At 34.3% G+C, this 19,609-nt stretch overlaps 2 protein-coding genes and 1 long non-coding RNA gene across 3 annotated transcripts; all 3 read left to right on the plus strand.

Annotated features, from left to right (window-relative positions):
- The first annotated feature begins 1,886 nt into the window (after nucleotides 1-1,886).
- LOC130997047 (putative disease resistance protein RGA4) lies at nucleotides 1,887-2,747 on the plus strand. The gene has a single exon (XM_057922327.1). The coding sequence runs from the start codon at nucleotides 1,887-1,889 to the stop codon at nucleotides 2,745-2,747; it is 861 nt and encodes a 286-aa protein (XP_057778310.1).
- Nucleotides 2,748-7,606: 4,859 nt separating this feature from the next.
- LOC130997049 (putative disease resistance RPP13-like protein 1) lies at nucleotides 7,607-9,601 on the plus strand. The gene has a single exon (XM_057922328.1). It carries the CDS (start codon nucleotides 7,607-7,609, stop codon nucleotides 9,599-9,601), a length of 1,995 nt encoding a protein of 664 aa, XP_057778311.1.
- Nucleotides 9,602-16,943: 7,342 nt separating this feature from the next.
- Nucleotides 16,944-18,012, plus strand: LOC130999861 (uncharacterized). The gene is made up of 2 exons (XR_009093607.1): nucleotides 16,944-17,570; nucleotides 17,730-18,012. It is a non-coding gene; the product is annotated as an uncharacterized LOC130999861 (long non-coding RNA).
- Nucleotides 18,013-19,609: the final 1,597 nt, after the last annotated feature.

Below are 19,609 nucleotides of genomic sequence, written 5' to 3' on the forward strand. Positions count from 1 at the left end.
TTTGTTGGGGTATTTCTATTCATAGCCTTCTTTTTACTCTTCATAGCCTCTTTCTAAAAATTATAATTAAAAAAATAATAAATATATTATTTCACCCCTAATTTCTCCATTAAATTTATGATAAATCATTATGATCTCATAGCCACCATATTCTCAAAACTATGAACGAAAAACTTCAAACTCGTAGCCATCAAATATAAAAACTACGAACTCTAAAATCTGAAAGAAGAAAAATGCAGAATTCATTGAACAATGTTCCTATTGCCTTAATATATTATTCCTCACAAAAAAAAAATCTAAGAAGCAAAAAAAAAATCAAAAATCACTGAAGCAGTAGAGATAAAGAGAGACGATGTTCATATTTTTAAGTTTCTTGATTTGTTCAGGTGGCCGCCATCTTTTGCTTTGCTTCCTTGTGAAACCAATGGCGTGGGGGTGAGAGGGCTTCACTTTCTAGAATTTTTTATTTTGTGAGGAAGAGCTATTGGAACATATTTCAACGAATTTTATGTTTTTTTTCTTCTTTCAAATTTTAGGGCTCATACATTTGGGAATACGATGGCTATAGGATTTTGAGGATTTATTGAGAATGTAATTTGAAGGTTAGAATAAAATGATGTGTTTATTATTTTTTTAATTTCAATTATTAAAATGGGGCTATGAGGAGTAAAAAGGAGGCTATGAATAGAATCACCCTATTTGTTGATGATAGAGTTTAGTGCAGTTGATGCAAGAATTTTCACAATTCTTACACTAAGAAATTTTTATTTGAATTATGACCTATGTTATAGTCATTATGTCCATGAAAATTGTAGTGTTGTTTGGGAGCATTGGCTTTAACAAATTGTCATAAGATGTGTATAAAATGAAGAAAGGGTCTTATATTAAAATTGAGCGGTGAAAGAGATCTACTAAATTTGATGTGTTAAATAGCTGGATTTTTTTTGTAAATATTGAATATGAATGAGATTTAAAATACAAGAGATAAGTCATTTATATACATATTATAAAGGAGCCTCGTTTTACATGTTTTGATTTACCTACTATATCTCTTGTATATATTTAATTTAAGGTCAAATTGTGTAATTAATTTAATATATTATATAGTACATAATAAATATAAAAATATATTATTGTTTATGTTTTATATTTTAATAATTATTTAAACAATAGTATCTATCAGAACTATTCATTCACATAAATTACTATTCTTTAATTACAAAGTATTATTTAAATTAATTATGTAAAGATGAAACTTAACAAATAAACATAAATTTTACGTCAATCTTCTTTCTCTTTCATTTATCTCTATCGCTAGATTCTCACCCATGTCAACTTCTAAATCGGCTTATTTAGAGAGGAGTGTTTGTGGTGATCATTAACGATGACCAAAGATAGAGAGATTGTTTTTTAATTTTACTTCCCAAACCTTGAAGTATTATGTGAAACGGGGGAAAAGAGTTAATGTATATAAATTTCTATGTAATCAATTTTCAGTATCTTTCATAAAACGTCAGATTATGCAAAATTCGGTGATGGATTTTTTAAAATTTTATTTCGACTTAATCATCAAACAGTGTCGTTTTCATATTTGTCTTTCTCCATTTTATCTATTCATTTGTTTGCTTTCATTTTATTTTTCTTTTTTTATCTTATACGTTTGGCCTCATTATTCTTTCCTTTCTGAATAAGAAAGAATAAAAACAAGCCAAAGAAAGGGATAGGAAGGAGTATGAAGAAGAAGATGTGTTGTGAAAGGAAAGAATCAGAATTAAAGGCTGTAAACTCTTCAGCTTGCACCACTCATCAAATTCAATTCCTTAGCTCTCTCTCTCTCTCTTTCACTCAATTTCTGTCTTTCTCTCTCTAAGTTATCAGCACAAAGAATGGAAGGAGGAGCTGCTGCTGCCGTTGAAGTTCTAGTTCAAAACCTCATCGACCTTTCCAAGAAAGAGATCTCTCAAATCCGAGGTCTTGACAAAGATGCAGCAAAGCTAGCTGGGAGTCTCGACACAATCAAAAGTTACTTGAAGGATGCCGAGACGCGTAACATCACCAACGATGCTGTCAAGAGCTGGCTGAAGAGGCTTGAAGACGTGGCGTTCGACGCTGACAATGTTTTGGATGAAATTAACTATCATAATCTCTCCAAACAAATCAAGTCCGCCGAACCCAAGAAGGAAAAGGTACCATCATGCTTCTCATGCTGCAAGAATCTTTCACGTTCTCGAAATATGGCACTGAAAATCACAAAAATCAAGGAGAATTTGGAATCCATTAACAAAGAAGCCACCGAGCTTGGCCTCGTAAGGAGGCTTGACAATGAGCCTGCTTTGGTTATTACTACAGTGGAAACTGATTCATACACTCATGATCCAATTTTTATTGGAAGAGATGATGTTGAGTCGGAAATAGTTGAGATGCTTACCAATAGCATCACAACTGATGAACGCGCAGTTTCCATCATTTCCATTGTAGGGTTGGGGGGATTAGGGAAGACCACATTGACAAGGAAAGTCTTCAATCATCTGAAGGATGAGACTCAGTTTGGATCACATATTTGGGTGCATGTTTCCCCAAATTTTGATGCATTAACTCTTTTCAAGAAAATTCTCAATAACTTGACTTCTTGTCAAGCTGAAAATGAGAGCAGGGAAGATATTCTTGCAAAGCTTAAAGAAGCTTTGAAAGATAAAACTTATCTTCTTGTTCTTGATGATGTCTGGAATGAAGATCATTCCTGTTAAAACATGGTATTATCATAATGCAGAGAAAAATAAAGAGAAGCAAAATAATTGTTATTGTATTGCTTGATTTATCTCATTACAATCATCCTCTGATTTATAGTATAAGTGCACGTTTTGAAGAGCTACAAAGTCATACAAGGTAGCCGATCTTCAGGGATTTTGGTTAACTTTTGACTGAATTTGCTGCTATTTCTGACTTTGTTTTTCTGCTATTTTTGACTTTGTTTATATTTTCAACACTCCCCCTCAAGTTGAGTGACGGGATTTCCGATGCTCAACTTGTCGAGAACTTCTGTAAAACTCTTGGAATTGACGGCTTTGGTAAGAATGTCTGCAAGTTGGTCCTCGGATCGTACAAAGGGTAAAGCCACAACACCACTTTCGATCTTCTCTTTGATGAAGTGTCTATCAACCTCCACATGCTTCGTCCTGTCATGTTGCACAGGATTTTCTGATATACTGATAGCAGCTTTGTTGTCGCAGAACATCTGGCATGTCTTTGTTGGAAGGAGACCCAGTTCTGAGAGTAGTCTTCTTAACCAAAGAACTTCGGTCAGACCACTTTTGATTCCTCTGAACTCTGCTTCGGCACTGGAGAGTGCCACCACCTTCTGTTTTTTACTCCTCCAAGAGACAAGATTCCCTCCAATGAAGGCAAAGTACCCTGCTGTTGATTTTCTGTCAACTGGGTTTCCAGCCCAGTCAGCATCAGTGTAGGCTTGTATCTCGAGATGTCCAGTCTTCCTGAACAGTACACCATAATCAAAGGTTCCTTTCAAGTATCTCACAATTCTGAGTGCTGCTTCCATATGGTCAGCTTGTGGTTGGTGCATAAACTGACTCACAACTCCAACAGCATATGCAATATCAGGCCGAGTATGGGAAAGATATATAAGTTTCCCTACCAAACGTTGATATTTTCCTCGATCCGCCAATTCAGCTCCCTTCACAATCTGTAGCCCATGATTGATAGCCATAGGCGTCTCAGCTGGCTTGCAATCTAGCATCCCAGTTTCTGCAAGAAGGTCAAGAGTATACTTCTTCTGATTGATAAAAATTCCTTTCCTCGATCTGAGTACTTCGATCCCGAGGAAGTACTTTAGTCTCCCAAGATCCTTCATTTCGAACTCCTTGAAAAGATTTGTTTTCAACTTCTGGATTTCTTCTAAGTCATCCCCTGTTATGATCATGTCATCAACGTAAATGACTAAGCAAGAAATAAGATCACCTCGTTTCTTCAAGAATAAGGTGTGGTCTGAATTGCTTTGCTGGTACCCGAACTTCTTCATAGCTGTGGTGAATCTTCCAAACCAAGCTCTGGGAGACTGTTTGAGCCCATATAAAGTCTTTTTCAATCTGCATACCTTCCCTTCCTCGAACTCATCTGAAAAACCTTGGGGTGCATCCATGTATACCTCCCGTTCTTCTTCAAGCTCACCATGAAGGAAGGCATTTGTAACATCAAATTGATGAAGATCCCAATCCTTGTTTGCAGCAATGGAGAGGAGCACCCTGACAGTGTTCATCTTTGCCACAGGCGAGAAAGTTTCTGCATAGTCGATCCCATATGTTTGTGTGTAGCCTTTTGCAACCAGCCGAGCTTTGTATCGCTCAATAGATCCATCGGGTTTTCGTTTGATTGTGAAAACCCATCTGCATCCCACAGTTTTCTTCCCTTTCGGCAACCGACACTTTTCCCATGTATGATTCCGGTTTAGGGCCCCTATCTCTTTCTTCATAGCATTTCTCCAATGCTCGATCTTCAGGGCTTGCTCCGCTGTTTGTGGAATCTCCTCATCATATAAGGCTGCTTCATAGGCTGTTGCATTTTTGGACAAGTTTCCCTTGGCGATATTCCCAACCGAGTATCGGGAATTCCTCACAACTTTCTCTGGGGTATACCGTTTAGGAGGTACACCTCGATTACTCCTGGGTGGTAGCACATATCTCCCAGTATCTCCATCTACTGTATTATCTTCCTGTTCTTCTTCAATGACTTGAGAAATATTATCAGCAGAATCAGAAGCCACAATAGTAGGTTCAGAAGCTCTTACCTCAGATATCAGTGGCGGAGAAGATATAGGCTCATGCATCGGACTAGATTGTTCTGGAGTGGATGAAACATGCTCGGTGGCAAGGCTAACTTTTTCTGTTGGGTCTGCTTCCGGGCCTGGCATTGGTAACCAACTTAACAGGTCGATCTCACTCTCCCCCTGACTGTTAAGTTGGGTACTGTAAAAATACTCAGTTTCAAGAAAGTCGCAGTTCATGGTAGTTATGATTTGACGGGTTTTAGGATTGTAACATCTATACCCTTTTTGGTTAACACCATACCCGACAAACACACACTTAATGGCACAAGGAGAGAGTTTAGTCCGTTCATGCTTGGGAATATGAACGAATACGGAACTACCGAAAACTCGAGTTTGAAGAGTAAGAGCGAGAGGTATATCAGAAAGAGTGGATAATTTCTGTAAAGGAGTTTGAAGCTGGAGGGTTCTGGTGGGAAGGCGATTTATAAGGTAAGCAGAGGTGGCGACAGCTTCAGGCCAGAAGTGGGTGGGTACCTTAGACTCAAGCATCATAGCACGGGTCATTTCAAGGAGAATTCTATTTTTTCGTTCAGCAACACCGTTTTGTTCGGGAGTATGGGAACAAGTGGTTTGATGAATTATCCCTCTTTGTTGACAGAAGTCTTGCATGGATCGATTGACAAACTCCCCCCCATTATCAGTTCTAAGTGTCTGGATATGTTTTTGAAATTGAATTTGAATCATTTTAAAGAAATGAGTGAACTTTTCAAAAACTTGAGATTTATTTTTGAGAAAATACACCCATGTCATCCTAGTGCAATCATCAATAAAGAGTAGAAAATATCTAAAACCTTGACCCCCCACAACAGGTGAAGGACCCCAAACATCAGAATGAACAAGAGAAAATATGGAGTTTACTTGTGTGTCATTAGGCTTAAAAGATTTTCGGTGGCTTTTAGCTAAAACACAAGTTTCACAAGATAAAGTCTCATCATTTTTTATTAATTTAGGAAATAAAAGCTTAAGATACCCCATGGATGGATGCCCTAACCGACGGTGCCAAAGCCAGGCTTCCCGGTCAGCAGTTCCGTGAGCCAGCATCACCTTGCCTTGTTGAGCTATCTCATCCACATAGTACAATCCATCCCGCTCAGTGCCACGTCCAATAATCTCCCCCGTCCTGATATCCTGAAGAAAACAAAAATGGGGATGCATTATCATGCTACAATTGAGCTCTTTTGTAACATGGCTAATAGACAACAGTTTATGGGAAAGAGATGGAACATATAGACAATTTGAGAGACGTAGTGTAGGGGAAATTTCTATAGTTCCGGCTCCTTCAACACGAGTCAAATCACCACTTGCAGTTTGAACATGTGTTCGGTGGGATATTGATGACTTAATAATATCAGTTTTATCAAAGGTCATCGAATCGGTAGCTCCACAATCAAAAATCCACCCTTTATCTCTATCTCTATTATTACCCGACATCTGGTACGCAGCGGAAAAGTTTGAAGGCCTTTTAGGGTCAATATCATGATTATGCATTTTTGGGGGGTGGTTTTGCAAAAAATGGGGTATACTATATAAATCCCTAAATTTCGAGGGACTAGGCTGCAAATGGAGGCTATTCTGATATTTAATAAGAGTAGGTGGGTCTTTTTGCATAAGATGGGGTCTCTTATGACATTTAGCAAAAGTTGGGGGGTTTTGTTTTAAAAAATGCAGATACCCTATACATGTTTCTCCCTTTTCTTTTCCTCCCTGCGCCGCTTTCACCTTATTCTCGGCTCTCCCCCTCTCGTCGGCTTTGGCACCGTAGGATCCTCCTCCGCCGGCGGCAATATTCAGAAGAGGACGTGCTTGTGCTCGCCGACGAGTCATCCAGGTTCGTTTCGATGTGCTTTGTACAAAAACAGCTTCGGTGGCGGCGGTGGGAATCAATCGATTTCCTACTCGCCGAACCGGTTGAACATGAGGAGATCTGCGATGACGAATTCTCTGGTGCGGATCGGAACCGTGGAGGGAGATCTGGTGAAGCGAGCTCTCGCGGCTTTGATCCGTCCGTCGTTGCACCAGCAGCGTCGCCGAGCTGACTTCCGACCTCGGCCGAGCCGTCTCTCGGTCATGTCCAACGCCGAAGCCTTTCTGATCGTTGAACCATTTCACAGACCCCTTTTTCAGATCCTCGCTCCCGATGGCTCCCGATGATGAAGGGTCCGGGTTGGTTGCCGGCTGTAGCCGGGCGGCCTCCCATCTCACTCTTGAGAATGCCGACTCGGCTGAGGGATTTGGGTAAGTTCGATCCATTCTGGGGATTTGTTGAATTGATTCATTTGAATCTGTGTGGTTTATGGTTTCTTCGATCCATTCTGTGGATTTGTTGAATTGGTTCATTATGAAGAATTGGCTAGGAATGTTTTTGGTTTTTTTTTTTTGGATTATGAACGATGATGATTTGTTTCTGAGTTCCTATGGTTGAACCTGCTCTGATACCATGTTAAAACATGGTATTATCATAATGCAGAGAAAAATAAAGAGAAGCAAAATAATTGTTATTGTATTGCTTGATTTATCTCATTACAATCATCCTCTGATTTATAGTATAAGTGCACGTTTTGAAGAGCTACAAAGTCATACAAGGTAGCCGATCTTCAGGGATTTTGGTTAACTTTTGACTGAATTTGCTGCTATTTCTGACTTTGTTTTTCTGCTATTTTTGACTTTGTTTATATTTTCAACAATTCCAAATGGCAAGATTTTATGAATTCCTTGTTGGGAGTTAGTTATATCAAGGGAAATGCCATTGTTTTTACCACCAGAAGTATGAAGGTTGCTTCAATTGTGAATCCACATCATACACATGAGTTGGAAGGCTTATCAGGAGAAGATTGTTGGTCAATAATTAAAGAAAAAACATTTGGGAAAAAAGATGTTCCATCAGAATTTGAGACTATTGGGAGAAAAATTGCAAGAAGGTGTCAAGGTTTGCCATTAGCTGCCAACGTAGTTGGGGGAGTTCTGTGCAATGAACTTGAGGAAAAATGGCGTTCGATCGAGGAGAAATGGCTTTCAGCCGATGAAGGAGGAGAAAATATCACAAAATTATTGAGACTGAGCTTCGATAATTTGTCATTGCCGTCACTTAAGAAGTGCTTCGCATACTGTGCGATGTTTCCTAAAGGCTCCGGAATCATCAAACAAGAACTGATTGAGATGTGGATGGCAGAAGGTTTTCTTCAAGCTGATGAAAGGGATGACATGGAGTCCGTGGGCGAAAAATTTATCAACGTTCTTCTGCACAACTCTTTAATGCAAGTTTCAAAGAGAGATGATGACGGAAATGTAGAAAGTTGTGGCATGCATGATCTTGTGCACGATCTCGCTTGTTCTGTTTCAAGTTCGTCTAACAGTACAGGTGGTAGCAGCCGAGTTCGATACATGATTCTCGAAGAAGACGGATCAAGTCATATCTCAAAAGAAACGGCAAAATCTTTGCGTACATTACTAATAAAATCCAAAGGTGATATTTCTGGTATCAACTTCTCAGACTACGAAAGTCTACATGTTTTACGTCTTGATAATGGAGTGGAAGAGTTGTCAAGTTCGATTCGAAAGTTGATACATTTGAGAGATTTTGACATTTCAAAGACAGAAATTGAAGTTTTGCCGGATTGGATTGGTGAATTCTTTCACTTGCAGACGTTGAGAGTAGACTCGTCAGATTACAGAATTAGGATAAAACTGCCAAGTACGATTAAGTACTTGATTAACTTGAGGCATCTTTATATTAATGAGGAGGTAGAGTTGCCTATGGGAATTGGGAGATTAACTTCTCTCCAAACGCTAACCCACTTTCCAGTGGGCGACGAGAATGGCTGCAAAATTGAAGAGCTCGGAAGTTTGGTTAATCTTAAAGGAGAGGTAAGGATTCACAATCTGGAAAGGGTTGATGACAAGGAAAAGGCTAGGAAAGCCAATTTATTCAAAAAGTCAAAAATATTGAAGTTGTGTTTGACATGGAATAGAGGCAGAAGAGAAGGTGAAAGAAATGATGAGGATGTATTGGAAGGCCTTCAACCTCACTCACATCTGAGGGAGTTACAGATTAGGCGATTCAAAGGCAAAAGATTTCCATTATGGACTGAGAAGATGGCAGTTCGAGATGCGCCTCAAGGCTCTTGGGTGCTACTTAACAACTTAACGGCGTTATATCTCTTTGAGTGCAAAAAATGTGAAGAGATCCCAATGTTGGGGCACTTGCCCAATCTCAAGTCCCTTGGGTTGTGGGGATTGAGCAATGTGAAGTGTATAAATTCATCATTCTATGGAATGGTGAACAAGGACACACGCATTGTTTTTCCAGCTCTCGAGAGGTTTGAATTGCGGGAAATGCCTAAGCTGGCAGAGTGGGCAGAAATAGAAATTTCGGATGGAAGTGAAGTGAAGCTATTTCCTCGCCTCCAACATTTGGGAATTATGCATTGCGAGGAATTGATGAGTGTTCCAAGTCATGTCTCGTCATGCCTTCAATGTCTGGAAATTGAGAACATCGGTGTGGAATGTCTGCCAGCTGATTGGTTATTGAGTAACAGCGAGACTCTATTGGAGTTGGAAATAAGGGACTGCCCGAATTTGAGAGAAATATCAGATAGGTGGGGAGAAGAAGAATCAGAAGGAAGAAGCTTCACAATCACATCCCTCCCTAAATTCCCTCGTCTAACATATTTGGTAATCGAAGGTGTTCCTAAGTTGAGTTTGGAGACTGTGGATGCAATGCGGCGCCTCCAAATTCATGGATTCAAACGCATTAACCCGTGACGGTCACGGTGTCGGTGAGTATCAATATCTTTTGCTAAACAGTTGTATGTGTATTTTATTTGAAAAAAAAATTCTAATTATTAGAATTTGAAAAAAAAAAAATCTTATTTTATGGAGTTTCTAATTCAGTTGCTCTTAGTTTGGGGATTGATCTTCCACTTTCAATTTTATTTATATTTTTATATATTTTTCTCTAATTTCAACTTGGAATGCTTTAGTTTAATTTTGTGATTATTAATTAGGGTTCATTCCATCTTATTAGAGTATATAATTTTTTTTATCATTTAATTTCTCTTTTATTAGTTAATAATAGGTTGAAAAATTCAAAATTATGGTATATAATTATATAAAAAATTAATTTTTTTGAAATAAATATTAAGAGCTACATATTAAGAGTTGCCCAGAATTAGTGACAGTAAGTATCAATATCTTTTTTATTTGAAAAACAGTTGCATGCATATTTATTTGAAAAAAAAAATCCAATGATCAGAAATTAAGGTATCCTAGTAAAATCTATTATCTTATTTGTTTTATGGAGTTTCTAATTCAGTTGCTGTTAGTTTGATGCTCCACTTCATCTCAATATGCTTAAACAATGACGGGACGTTTACTTTGATAAGATGCATGATTGAGTATTTTTATTCTCAAGAGTATGATTTCTCCAATCTCACCCTTTTAATGGTATAAAAATAAAGCAAAATTAGCTTAGATGATAAAAATAATCAAGGGTTTTGGGTATCTCAAAGTTTCAATTAATCAAAGTAAATACCTTACTATTTTTATCTATTAAGGCTAATCCTTCAAAGTAGACGCCCCCTAAATAGATTAATTATTTTGAATTTGTGTACTACATTTTTACAGCCCATTAATTCTTCTTTTCTTTTTCTTTTTTGATACAGATGATTCTGAAGAAAGTGAAACGGATTAAAGTGAATCGAAGAAACAGTCATGTTTGAAGTGCCTCCAAAGAATTAGGATGTGAAGCAAGGGATCAATGAAGAAGGAATGAGTGAGTCCATGATGGCTTGCTCAACAACCTCTTTTCATAATTATTTTTGCTAAGAATCGACACATTGTAATTCCCTATATATATGTATATATATTCTTTATTTGAACTTTTGTTGATAGGATTATTATTTCGACGGTTGATGCATCTTTGGATACAAATTTGTTTCAGACAGAAAGCAATCTCCACTTCTACTCATGTTTTTACATTTATGTTATATGTGGTTTTGTGCTATGTCTTCCTCTACCTTTTGATTGAGACTGTAAATTGCAAAATAATTTCTCCATTTTGGTTTTAGCATAAAGTGTTGAAAGTTTGAAATAACTTTTCATATGCATGAACTATCACTTTGAACAATTAATACAACTTTGAAAATACTTTAAGCGAAATGTTTGATTTGGTGAATGAGATTAGATGAAATTGATAGGAGCAGAGAATGATTAAATAATCTACCCAAATTTAGGGTGATAAATAATCAATTAATTGGATTATTAAAGTGCAAGCTTAATTTCATCAATAGCCGAATCATGTAAATTAAATTTTTGATTAAATTGAATTATTTTATGAATTATGTGTTATCATTCAAACCAAATATAGAATTATACAATGGGCCTTATTGATTCAAGCCCATTAAGATTTGTAAGCATTGATCCACCACGAAGTAGTAATGGGGATCCACATTAAGCTCGAAACTAGCTTAGTCTAATATATTTAAAAAATTATAGAAAACAAAAGTTTAACCCAACCAAATTGAATCGAACCAAAATATTTCGATTTGGTTCGATTTGAGATCTAAAATATATGTTCTCTCGCCGTCTCAATTCATTATGTCACATTTCTTTATTTGGATACCTTATTTCAATAAATCACTTCCTAAAATAAAAAATTAATAGTACATAATAAATACCCTACATAACTCATTATTTACTCCAAATATCATACTATCATTATGACTTACACATAATTATCTCTTTTTTATTTTAAAAAAAATTCTTAAATTTTCTCTCCATTTTTTTTTTGACAAATATAACCTAAAAAGGTTATTTTTTCTCTCACAGTATTTTATTATAAGTTTTTTTTTTAACATTTGTATTCATGCCCTATGGCCTATTGAATTAGGACCGATGGAATATATATTAAATCTCAATTTATCATATAAAAAAATAAATCTTACAAAAAACAACATAATTTCGTTAGTTATTGTTTTTAAATGGATGATGAATATTTATATATAAATTTAAATTTATTTATTTTAGCACAATTAAGCTCGACTAGGCTTGTAACTCATTATTTATATTACGTAACTCATTATTTATATTAAACTAGTATACATCCATTTGTGCGATGCACGATGGACATCTAAATTTAACAATAAATTTAAATAAATAATAAAAAAATTCAAAATATAAACAAATAAAAAATATGTTTTAATAAAATATAATAATTCACATCAATTACTCAATAAAATCCTGAGTTTAAAAATGTAAATTTTCAATTTATAAAAAGTTTAATGATAATTATAGTTATTATATAAATTTAAAAATTGTTCGATAATGAAAATTTGCATTATGCATATATTATTCATCATAATAAATAGTAATTTATACACAAACATAAATAAAAAGTTATAGATTTTTAATAAAGAGAAAGCAAATAAAATATTTAAATTTTTCATAACTTATTCATTTTAAATTCATTTTTGATGATTTTTATACTATACTGCATATTGATTATTTTTTCATGATCAAATTTGATGACGTTTAAAAAATAACTATTCAATATAAAAAAGTAAAATGAAAAAAAAAGTGAAATTTTTGGTGGAAGAAGAGAGAGAAAAAGAAAGAGAAAAAACTCATCTTTTAACTCCCTCCGTCCACTAATTTATGACCTAGGAGACAAAACACAGGTTTTAAGAAAAAATGTATTTTTATTAGTTGAGTGGAGAAAGAGACCCACAATTTATTAAAGGGACCCACAATTTTGATTAAAATATGAATATAAACTTACCCAAAATAGATAGGACATAAATTGGTGGATGGACCAAAAAGGCAAGTAGGCCATAAATTAGTGGACGGTATATTATATAGATGTCATTAGGACTTAAACATAATTTATAGTTTTTTTTTATATTAATCCAACCCACCAAATCATTCATGGTCTAATTAGTCAAAGTATTAAAAGAAGTGTGGACAAACACTGAAATATATAAAATGAAAAAGAAATGTGAAAGGCTGTAAAGTGCTTGCACCACTCATTCAATTCTATTCCTTAAACTATGTATTATCAATATTTTCCACTAAAACGCACTAAACCCAATCTTTTAATAAAAGAATAATTTCTCTCTCGTCTATATACATAATCCGTAATTTTATGACTTGTATATTTTTTTTGATAAGTCACTTCAACTTAAATATATTTTCTTTTTCTATTATTTAATATTATATTTTTTTAATAATAAAATGTTAAATTAAATGGCATTTTTCCATTTGATAAAGAAGGTTGTTTAGTGGATTGTGTCCATCTCTTTTTGACATGACAACCTATTAATCAAACTAAATCATTTCATCTTGTTATTTTATTTTATTATTATTAGATTCTTTATCTTACTCTATGATGATTGTCTGAGCTCTTTCTCACTCAATTTCTCTCTCTAAGTTATCATCACAAAGAATGGTATCGCTGCTTTGTTGATAAAAGGAATTTGTTTCATTTAAACAATTCGCTTCATAAAAACATATTATTATTTCAAATATTGTTTATGAATAAACAAATGATGACCAACTCGAGAAAGGCAAGCTACCACTTCCCCTATACACAATAATCAGATTCAACAATCACTAAGCTATTTCAGGACTTAGCTAACAGAAGAAAATAAAGAACGAGCCGACAAATATATGCATTTCGTGGTATGTTCAGATGACATCTATCATTTATGTATGTGTAAAAAACTATGAGATTTAAAAAAATATAGAAAACAAAAGTTTAACCCAACCAAATTGAATCGAACCAAAATATTTCTATTTGGTTCGATAGGAGATCTAAAATATATGTTCTCACCGTCTCAATTCAATATGTCACATTTCTTTATTTGGACATCTCATTTCAATAAATCACTTCCTAAAATAAAAAATTAATAGTACATAATAAATATCCTATATAAATCATTATTTACAATAAATATCATACTATCATTATGACTTACACATAATTATCTCTTTTTTATTTTTAAAAAAAATCTTAAATTTTCTCTCCATTTTTTTTTACAAATATAACCTAAAAAGGTAATTTTTTCTCTCATAGTATTTTATTATAAGTTTTTTGTTTTTTAACATCTGTATTCATGCCATGTGGCCTATTGAATTAGGACAGAGGGAGTATATATTAAATCTCAATTTATTATATAAAAAATAAATCTTACAAAAAACATCATAATTTCGTTCGTTATTATTGTTAAATGGATGATGAATATTTATATCTAAATTTAAATTTATTTATTTTAGCACAATTAAGCTCGAGTAGGCTTGTAAGACTCAAATGTTGTTTAAATAAAACTCAAGAGCATGATTCTATAATAAACGAATTAAATTTGAGCATGTCAATACTCAATTCTACTCGATTAATTTGATCTCACCCTAGTATGACTTATGAGACACAAATGTTGTTCGAATAAAGCTCGAGCAAGATTCTATAATAAACGAATTAAATTTGAGCATGTCGAGCTACTTCGACAGCGAAGGGGCTACCTTTTGCATCAACTAACCTGAAGACAGTCAAGTATATGCTTTCAATATGCATATCCGATCCAAATGCAATTTATTGACAAGAGTTTATAATAATTGGGATGTTGGCAACCTATAATATCATTTAGGCATGACAGGGGCAGAGTGGTTCGAGCTGTGGCCAAAGATAGAGGACCCTCCTCCAATGCAATGATCTCGGAAGTCATGGCGGTGGTGGATGGTATTGTGGAAAGTGTCAGAGGTGAGCTGCAACCTGTTGAGATTCATACAGATTCGTTGCTTGCAGCACGAATCATGGCTTCCCCTGACGATGATAGAGATTTCCTCCCGGACGACATTCTTGAAATTCTCAGTGGAGCGCGAGAGAGCTTGCTCATTGGAGTGTTCCATTCACGCCGCTCAGCCAACAGAGCAGCGCATTTGCTTGCCCAACATGCCGGTAGAACTAGGAAGTATGAGTGCTGGGATTATTGCTATCCTGAGTGGCTCCATGATGTAATTCTTGATGACTTTGCTTAATCTTTGATTACATCCTTTTCAAAAATAATACATTTAGGCATGCAAATATACAATGTCATACAAGTATTCTGATGACTTCTTATATCGAATTGTACAAATATTTTCTTCAGTAGTAAAATAAAGGGGCAAACAGTAATGATAAATTGATAACTGCGATAATAAAATACGAAATTCTCTAGCATTGTTTTGAAGATCAAAGGATGTTTATAGCTCTAGCATTATTAGACATAACTTTTATATCCTTGTTTTCCTCTTTCTATTATCTTTTTCTCCTTTTCTTTTAGGTGTGCGTTGTCTTTGATGGAAAATTGGTGGAAAACATATATTTCAACATTTTTCCACTCTTTTCACATGTTTTATCGGGTGGACCTTTTTCCCTCCTTCTCACTCCAATTCATGATAATATTATTATGAGGCATTGGTATGATAATATTTTCTCATGTTTTACACTTATTTTCCAACATTTGACAAAAAAAGAAGTTCACCATTTTATATAAATAATGAATTATGTATAGATATTTTTCATATGTTAAGTTTTCATTTATGAAATTTTAAAATGAAAAAAAAATATGGCCTAATGCATTGGGCATATAGAGTATTATATTCACTATTTTTTACTCCCTCCGTCCGTCAAGAGTGGACCACTTTGGCTGGGCACGAGATTTAATAAAATTGATGATAATTTTGATATAGTGGAGAAAGGGTCCCACCACTTTATGATATGTGTGGTTGAAATTAAATTTGGAGTGGTTTTTTTCTAAATAAAGAGTGTTTGTAAGGATAAAAGATTAAAAGAGATGGTGGAACCATTTCTATAAAATAAAAGTGGTATACTCCTTGCGGACGCCCGATATAGTAAAAGTGGTTCACTTTTGACGAACAGATGGAGTACTAGATTAAAAACGTATACCACCAAATCATTCATGAGCTAAGTAGTCAAAGCCAAAGTATTAAAAAAAGTGTCGGCAAAGATTGAAATATAAAAAATGAAAAAAGTTGAGATGGGCCTTATGATTCAAGACCATTAAAATTTTTATGTATTGATCCACCACGGTGAGATTAAATAAATACTAAAGGAAGTAGTGGGTCTTTTTAGGCCGCATCTTTTCGAGCAATAATATTAGTTAAAAATGTTAATCTAGTGGGTCCAAATAAAATTTTACTGGTTTTTATTTCATTCACTAAACTGACGCCGTAACTGCAAATAATTATAATAGTGTAAACAACTAATTTTTTTTTCTTACATTACTAATAGTGCATGTTTACTTCTAAAAAATAACAACAAAATAAACACAAAAGCTTTAAAACATAAAGGCATAATTGAAATTTAATTTTATAAAAAATAAATTCATGAAATAATCTAATACAAGTATGAATTAGTTGTATTCGTAATTTTTTAATAGAAGATACAAATGTTTAAATACGGTGTAACGGTGGACTTCAATCTGAGATATTTGACATCAAACATTAATCGTTCTATTACTAAGCCAATACATACACACAAAATAATTATATTTTAATGATATTATTAAGCTTGGATTGATCACTCAAATATTACTCCATCGAGACGTTTACTTTGACGGATTAGCTTTGATCGATAAAAATAGCAACACTAATCTCTTGTTTAATATGGTAGATTGAAATTTTGGGATATCCCGATGCTCTTGATTAATTATTTCCATCCTTTAAGGTGACGTTTACTTTGAATGATTAGTCTTGATAGATAAAAATAGTAACGTTAATCCCTTGTTTGCTTTGATGGATTGGAATTTTAGAATATCCCAATACACTTGATTATTCTTATCACTAAAGCTAATTTTACTTGATTCTTCTCCTATTGAAAAGGTGGGATTGGAGCAATGTTATTCTTGAGGATAAAAATACTCAAGCATGTATTTAATCAATCATGCAAAGTAAACAACACCTAAGTTAATTTTGCTTTATTCTTATCTATTGAATGGATGGGATTGGAAAAATTCTTGAGGATAAAAATACTCAAATATTGTTTATGAATAAATTGTCTTGTTACCACATGTTCACGCGTAAAGATGCCTCGATGAGATTGAATTCTATTTAAAAATTGAAAAACAAAGACTTAGAAGTCTTGTTCAATTTGCACCAATTAACTCTCTCTCTCTCTCTTTCTCTCTCACGCACACATAATCTCACACACATAGCAACTTTTGTAAAGTCTTGTTAAGTTTGCAGCAATTCTCACTCTCTCACACACATACAGAAAATTTAGTAAACTTTTGTTCAGTTTGCACCAATTCTCTCTCTCTCTCTCTCTCTCTCTCTCTCACACACACACACACACACACACATAGCTAATTTTGTGAACTCTTGTTCAGTTTGCATCAATTCTCTCCCTCTCACACACACAAATCCACATAGCCAATTTTGTGAACTCTTGTTTAGTTTGCCTCAATTCTCTCTCTCTCACACACACATCCACATAGCAAATTTTGTAAGCTCTTGCTCAGTTTGCATCAATTCTCTCTTTCACACACACACCCACAGCAAATTTTGTAAACTCTATTTCAGTTTGCACCAATTCTCTATCTCACACACGCCGAGAAAATTTTGTGAACTCTTGTTCAGTTTGCATCAGTTCTCTCTCTCACACACATCCACATAGCAAATTTTGCAAACTCTTGTTAAGAAAGTGTTTGCAGAAACAGATCTTCTTGGAAAAGCAGACAAGGTAAAGGAGTTGCAGCTAATTACTATCTTATGATGCTTAATTCAACACATATTAAACTGTCTTGTGCAATAATGAATTCATATCATAGACTATATTATCTATATTAATAACATTAATGAACTCTAATCATTCTTTTGTATATTGTCTGTGGATGTGCAGCTTAGTCTCTGGAGTTTTGTTTTTGACAGGGAACTGTGTTATTGAAGTTAAAGCCGAGTAGGGAAGGTGAGGATGAATTTCGATTCTGCTTGTTGATCGTGTGTAGTGAAATTTGAGATTTTTCTTTTTTTCCTCTTTTTTTGGTGTTTCCTTTTGTACTAATTGACATGTTTGCCTATAGAAATCAATCATTTCCTGGTGTGATATGTACTATATTCAATCGTGGGGAAAAATTCAACACACTTTTAAAACAAGTAGTGAAAGTTTAGATTTGGTGATCTTATGCATGAGACCATTGCGACTTGAATAATATTTGATACTTTGAGGTTTGTTCAGATAAAAACTTCTTATCGTGAGAATTTTTGCACTGAATCTGTAAATAATTTAGTATATTTGTTGATGAGTGCAGTTGATCGAAGAATTTTCGCAATTTTTACAATAAGAAATTTTTATTTGAATTACGCCCTGGTATACATAGGGTGTTTGGCTGAGCTTATAAGCTCCTCAAAACAACTTATAAGTTGTTTAGGATGTTTTGAGGAGTTTATAAGCTCCTTTAAAGTGTTTGGCAAAATAAACTGCTAAAGAGTTTATGCACCATATTTTTTGACACGCTCACACATAATTTTCATAATTTTATTTATAGTTTACACCATTTACGTAACAATAATATCCTTCATGTTCGACTTTTTTTTATATTGCTTTTGGTACAGATTTTCAAGCTATAAATATTTGGTGGTGAGGATCAGGTATTTGTGTAGTGTTTACATTTTCATTCGCGGTATATGGATTGAGACATGCATGAATATTCTTCACACCTTTAAAGTCAAAATGATACTTTGTAAACATAAATATTACTATATAACTATTAACGTTATAAATTTAATAAGTACAAGTACAACTCGGTTAACAGTCACTTTTTATATATAAAAATAAGGGTTATAAGTGTTTTGTATCTCTAAATTTTGTTTTGTCTTAAAAATTCTTTAACTATTTAGCATTTTTCATGAAATAGTTTGCTATACAAAATTTGATGACGAATGATTCATCTCATCAGAGTCTAACATGAACTGTTTTTTTGAAATTATTTTTTCAACTCAAACATCAAAATGAAATCGTTCTGATGCTTAAATGTAATATAAAAAAAAAACTCTCTCATTTATCTCTATTTTTAGAATTTCATCAATGTCAACTTCTAAATATGTAATTTTCTTCCTCCCAACTCTCGGCTTATTTGGCGAGGAGGATTTTGCGGTGATTGTTTTAATTTTTTTTTTCCACACCTTGAAGTGTTATGTGAAAACGGGAAAAGAAAGAATGTACAATTTTCTTGTCTGTTAATTGGAAAAAACGCATTATAAAGAGTTAACGTATATAAATTTCTATGTAACTAATTTATATTAAGAGTAAAAATTTAAAGTGCCCACTTCCTTATCTTTTTTTGTAAAAATGCTCTCTCTTATTATACAAAGCATTCTATGCCCTATTCTTTAAGTATCCTTTGATTTGATGGGTTTGCTTGGTTTTTTGTGAAAGTCTTACACATTTGACCGATTTGACAGCCATCGGTCACAATTTGACAACTATCAGTCAAGAGTACATATAACCGAGGGTGGCTAGATTATGTGTCCGGCCGGCCGGACACATGATTTTACCGGTCGGACACATGATCCGACTGACAAAATCATGTGTCCGGCCGGTAAATTATGTGTCCACCCGACCGGACACATGTTTTCACCGGCCGAACACATGATTTTATCTGTCGGACACATGTCCGATCGACAAAATCATGTGTCCGGCCGGTAAAATCATGTGTCCGGCCGGGCGGACACATAAGTTAAATGGAGTTTCTTCATTTTCATCTCCAACAAATCAACTCT

Source organism: Salvia miltiorrhiza, chromosome 8 (genome assembly GCF_028751815.1).
Source record: "Salvia miltiorrhiza cultivar Shanhuang (shh) chromosome 8, IMPLAD_Smil_shh, whole genome shotgun sequence".
Taxonomy (NCBI): domain Eukaryota; kingdom Viridiplantae; phylum Streptophyta; class Magnoliopsida; order Lamiales; family Lamiaceae; genus Salvia; species Salvia miltiorrhiza.

Excerpts from the sequence above, each read along its gene's own strand:
- LOC130997047 (XM_057922327.1), top strand. The coding sequence starts at position 1,887 with ATGGAAGGAGGAGCTGCTGCTGCCGTTGAAGTTCTAGTTCAAAACCTC.
- LOC130997049 (XM_057922328.1), top strand. The coding sequence starts at position 7,607 with ATGAAGGTTGCTTCAATTGTGAATCCACATCATACACATGAGTTGGAA.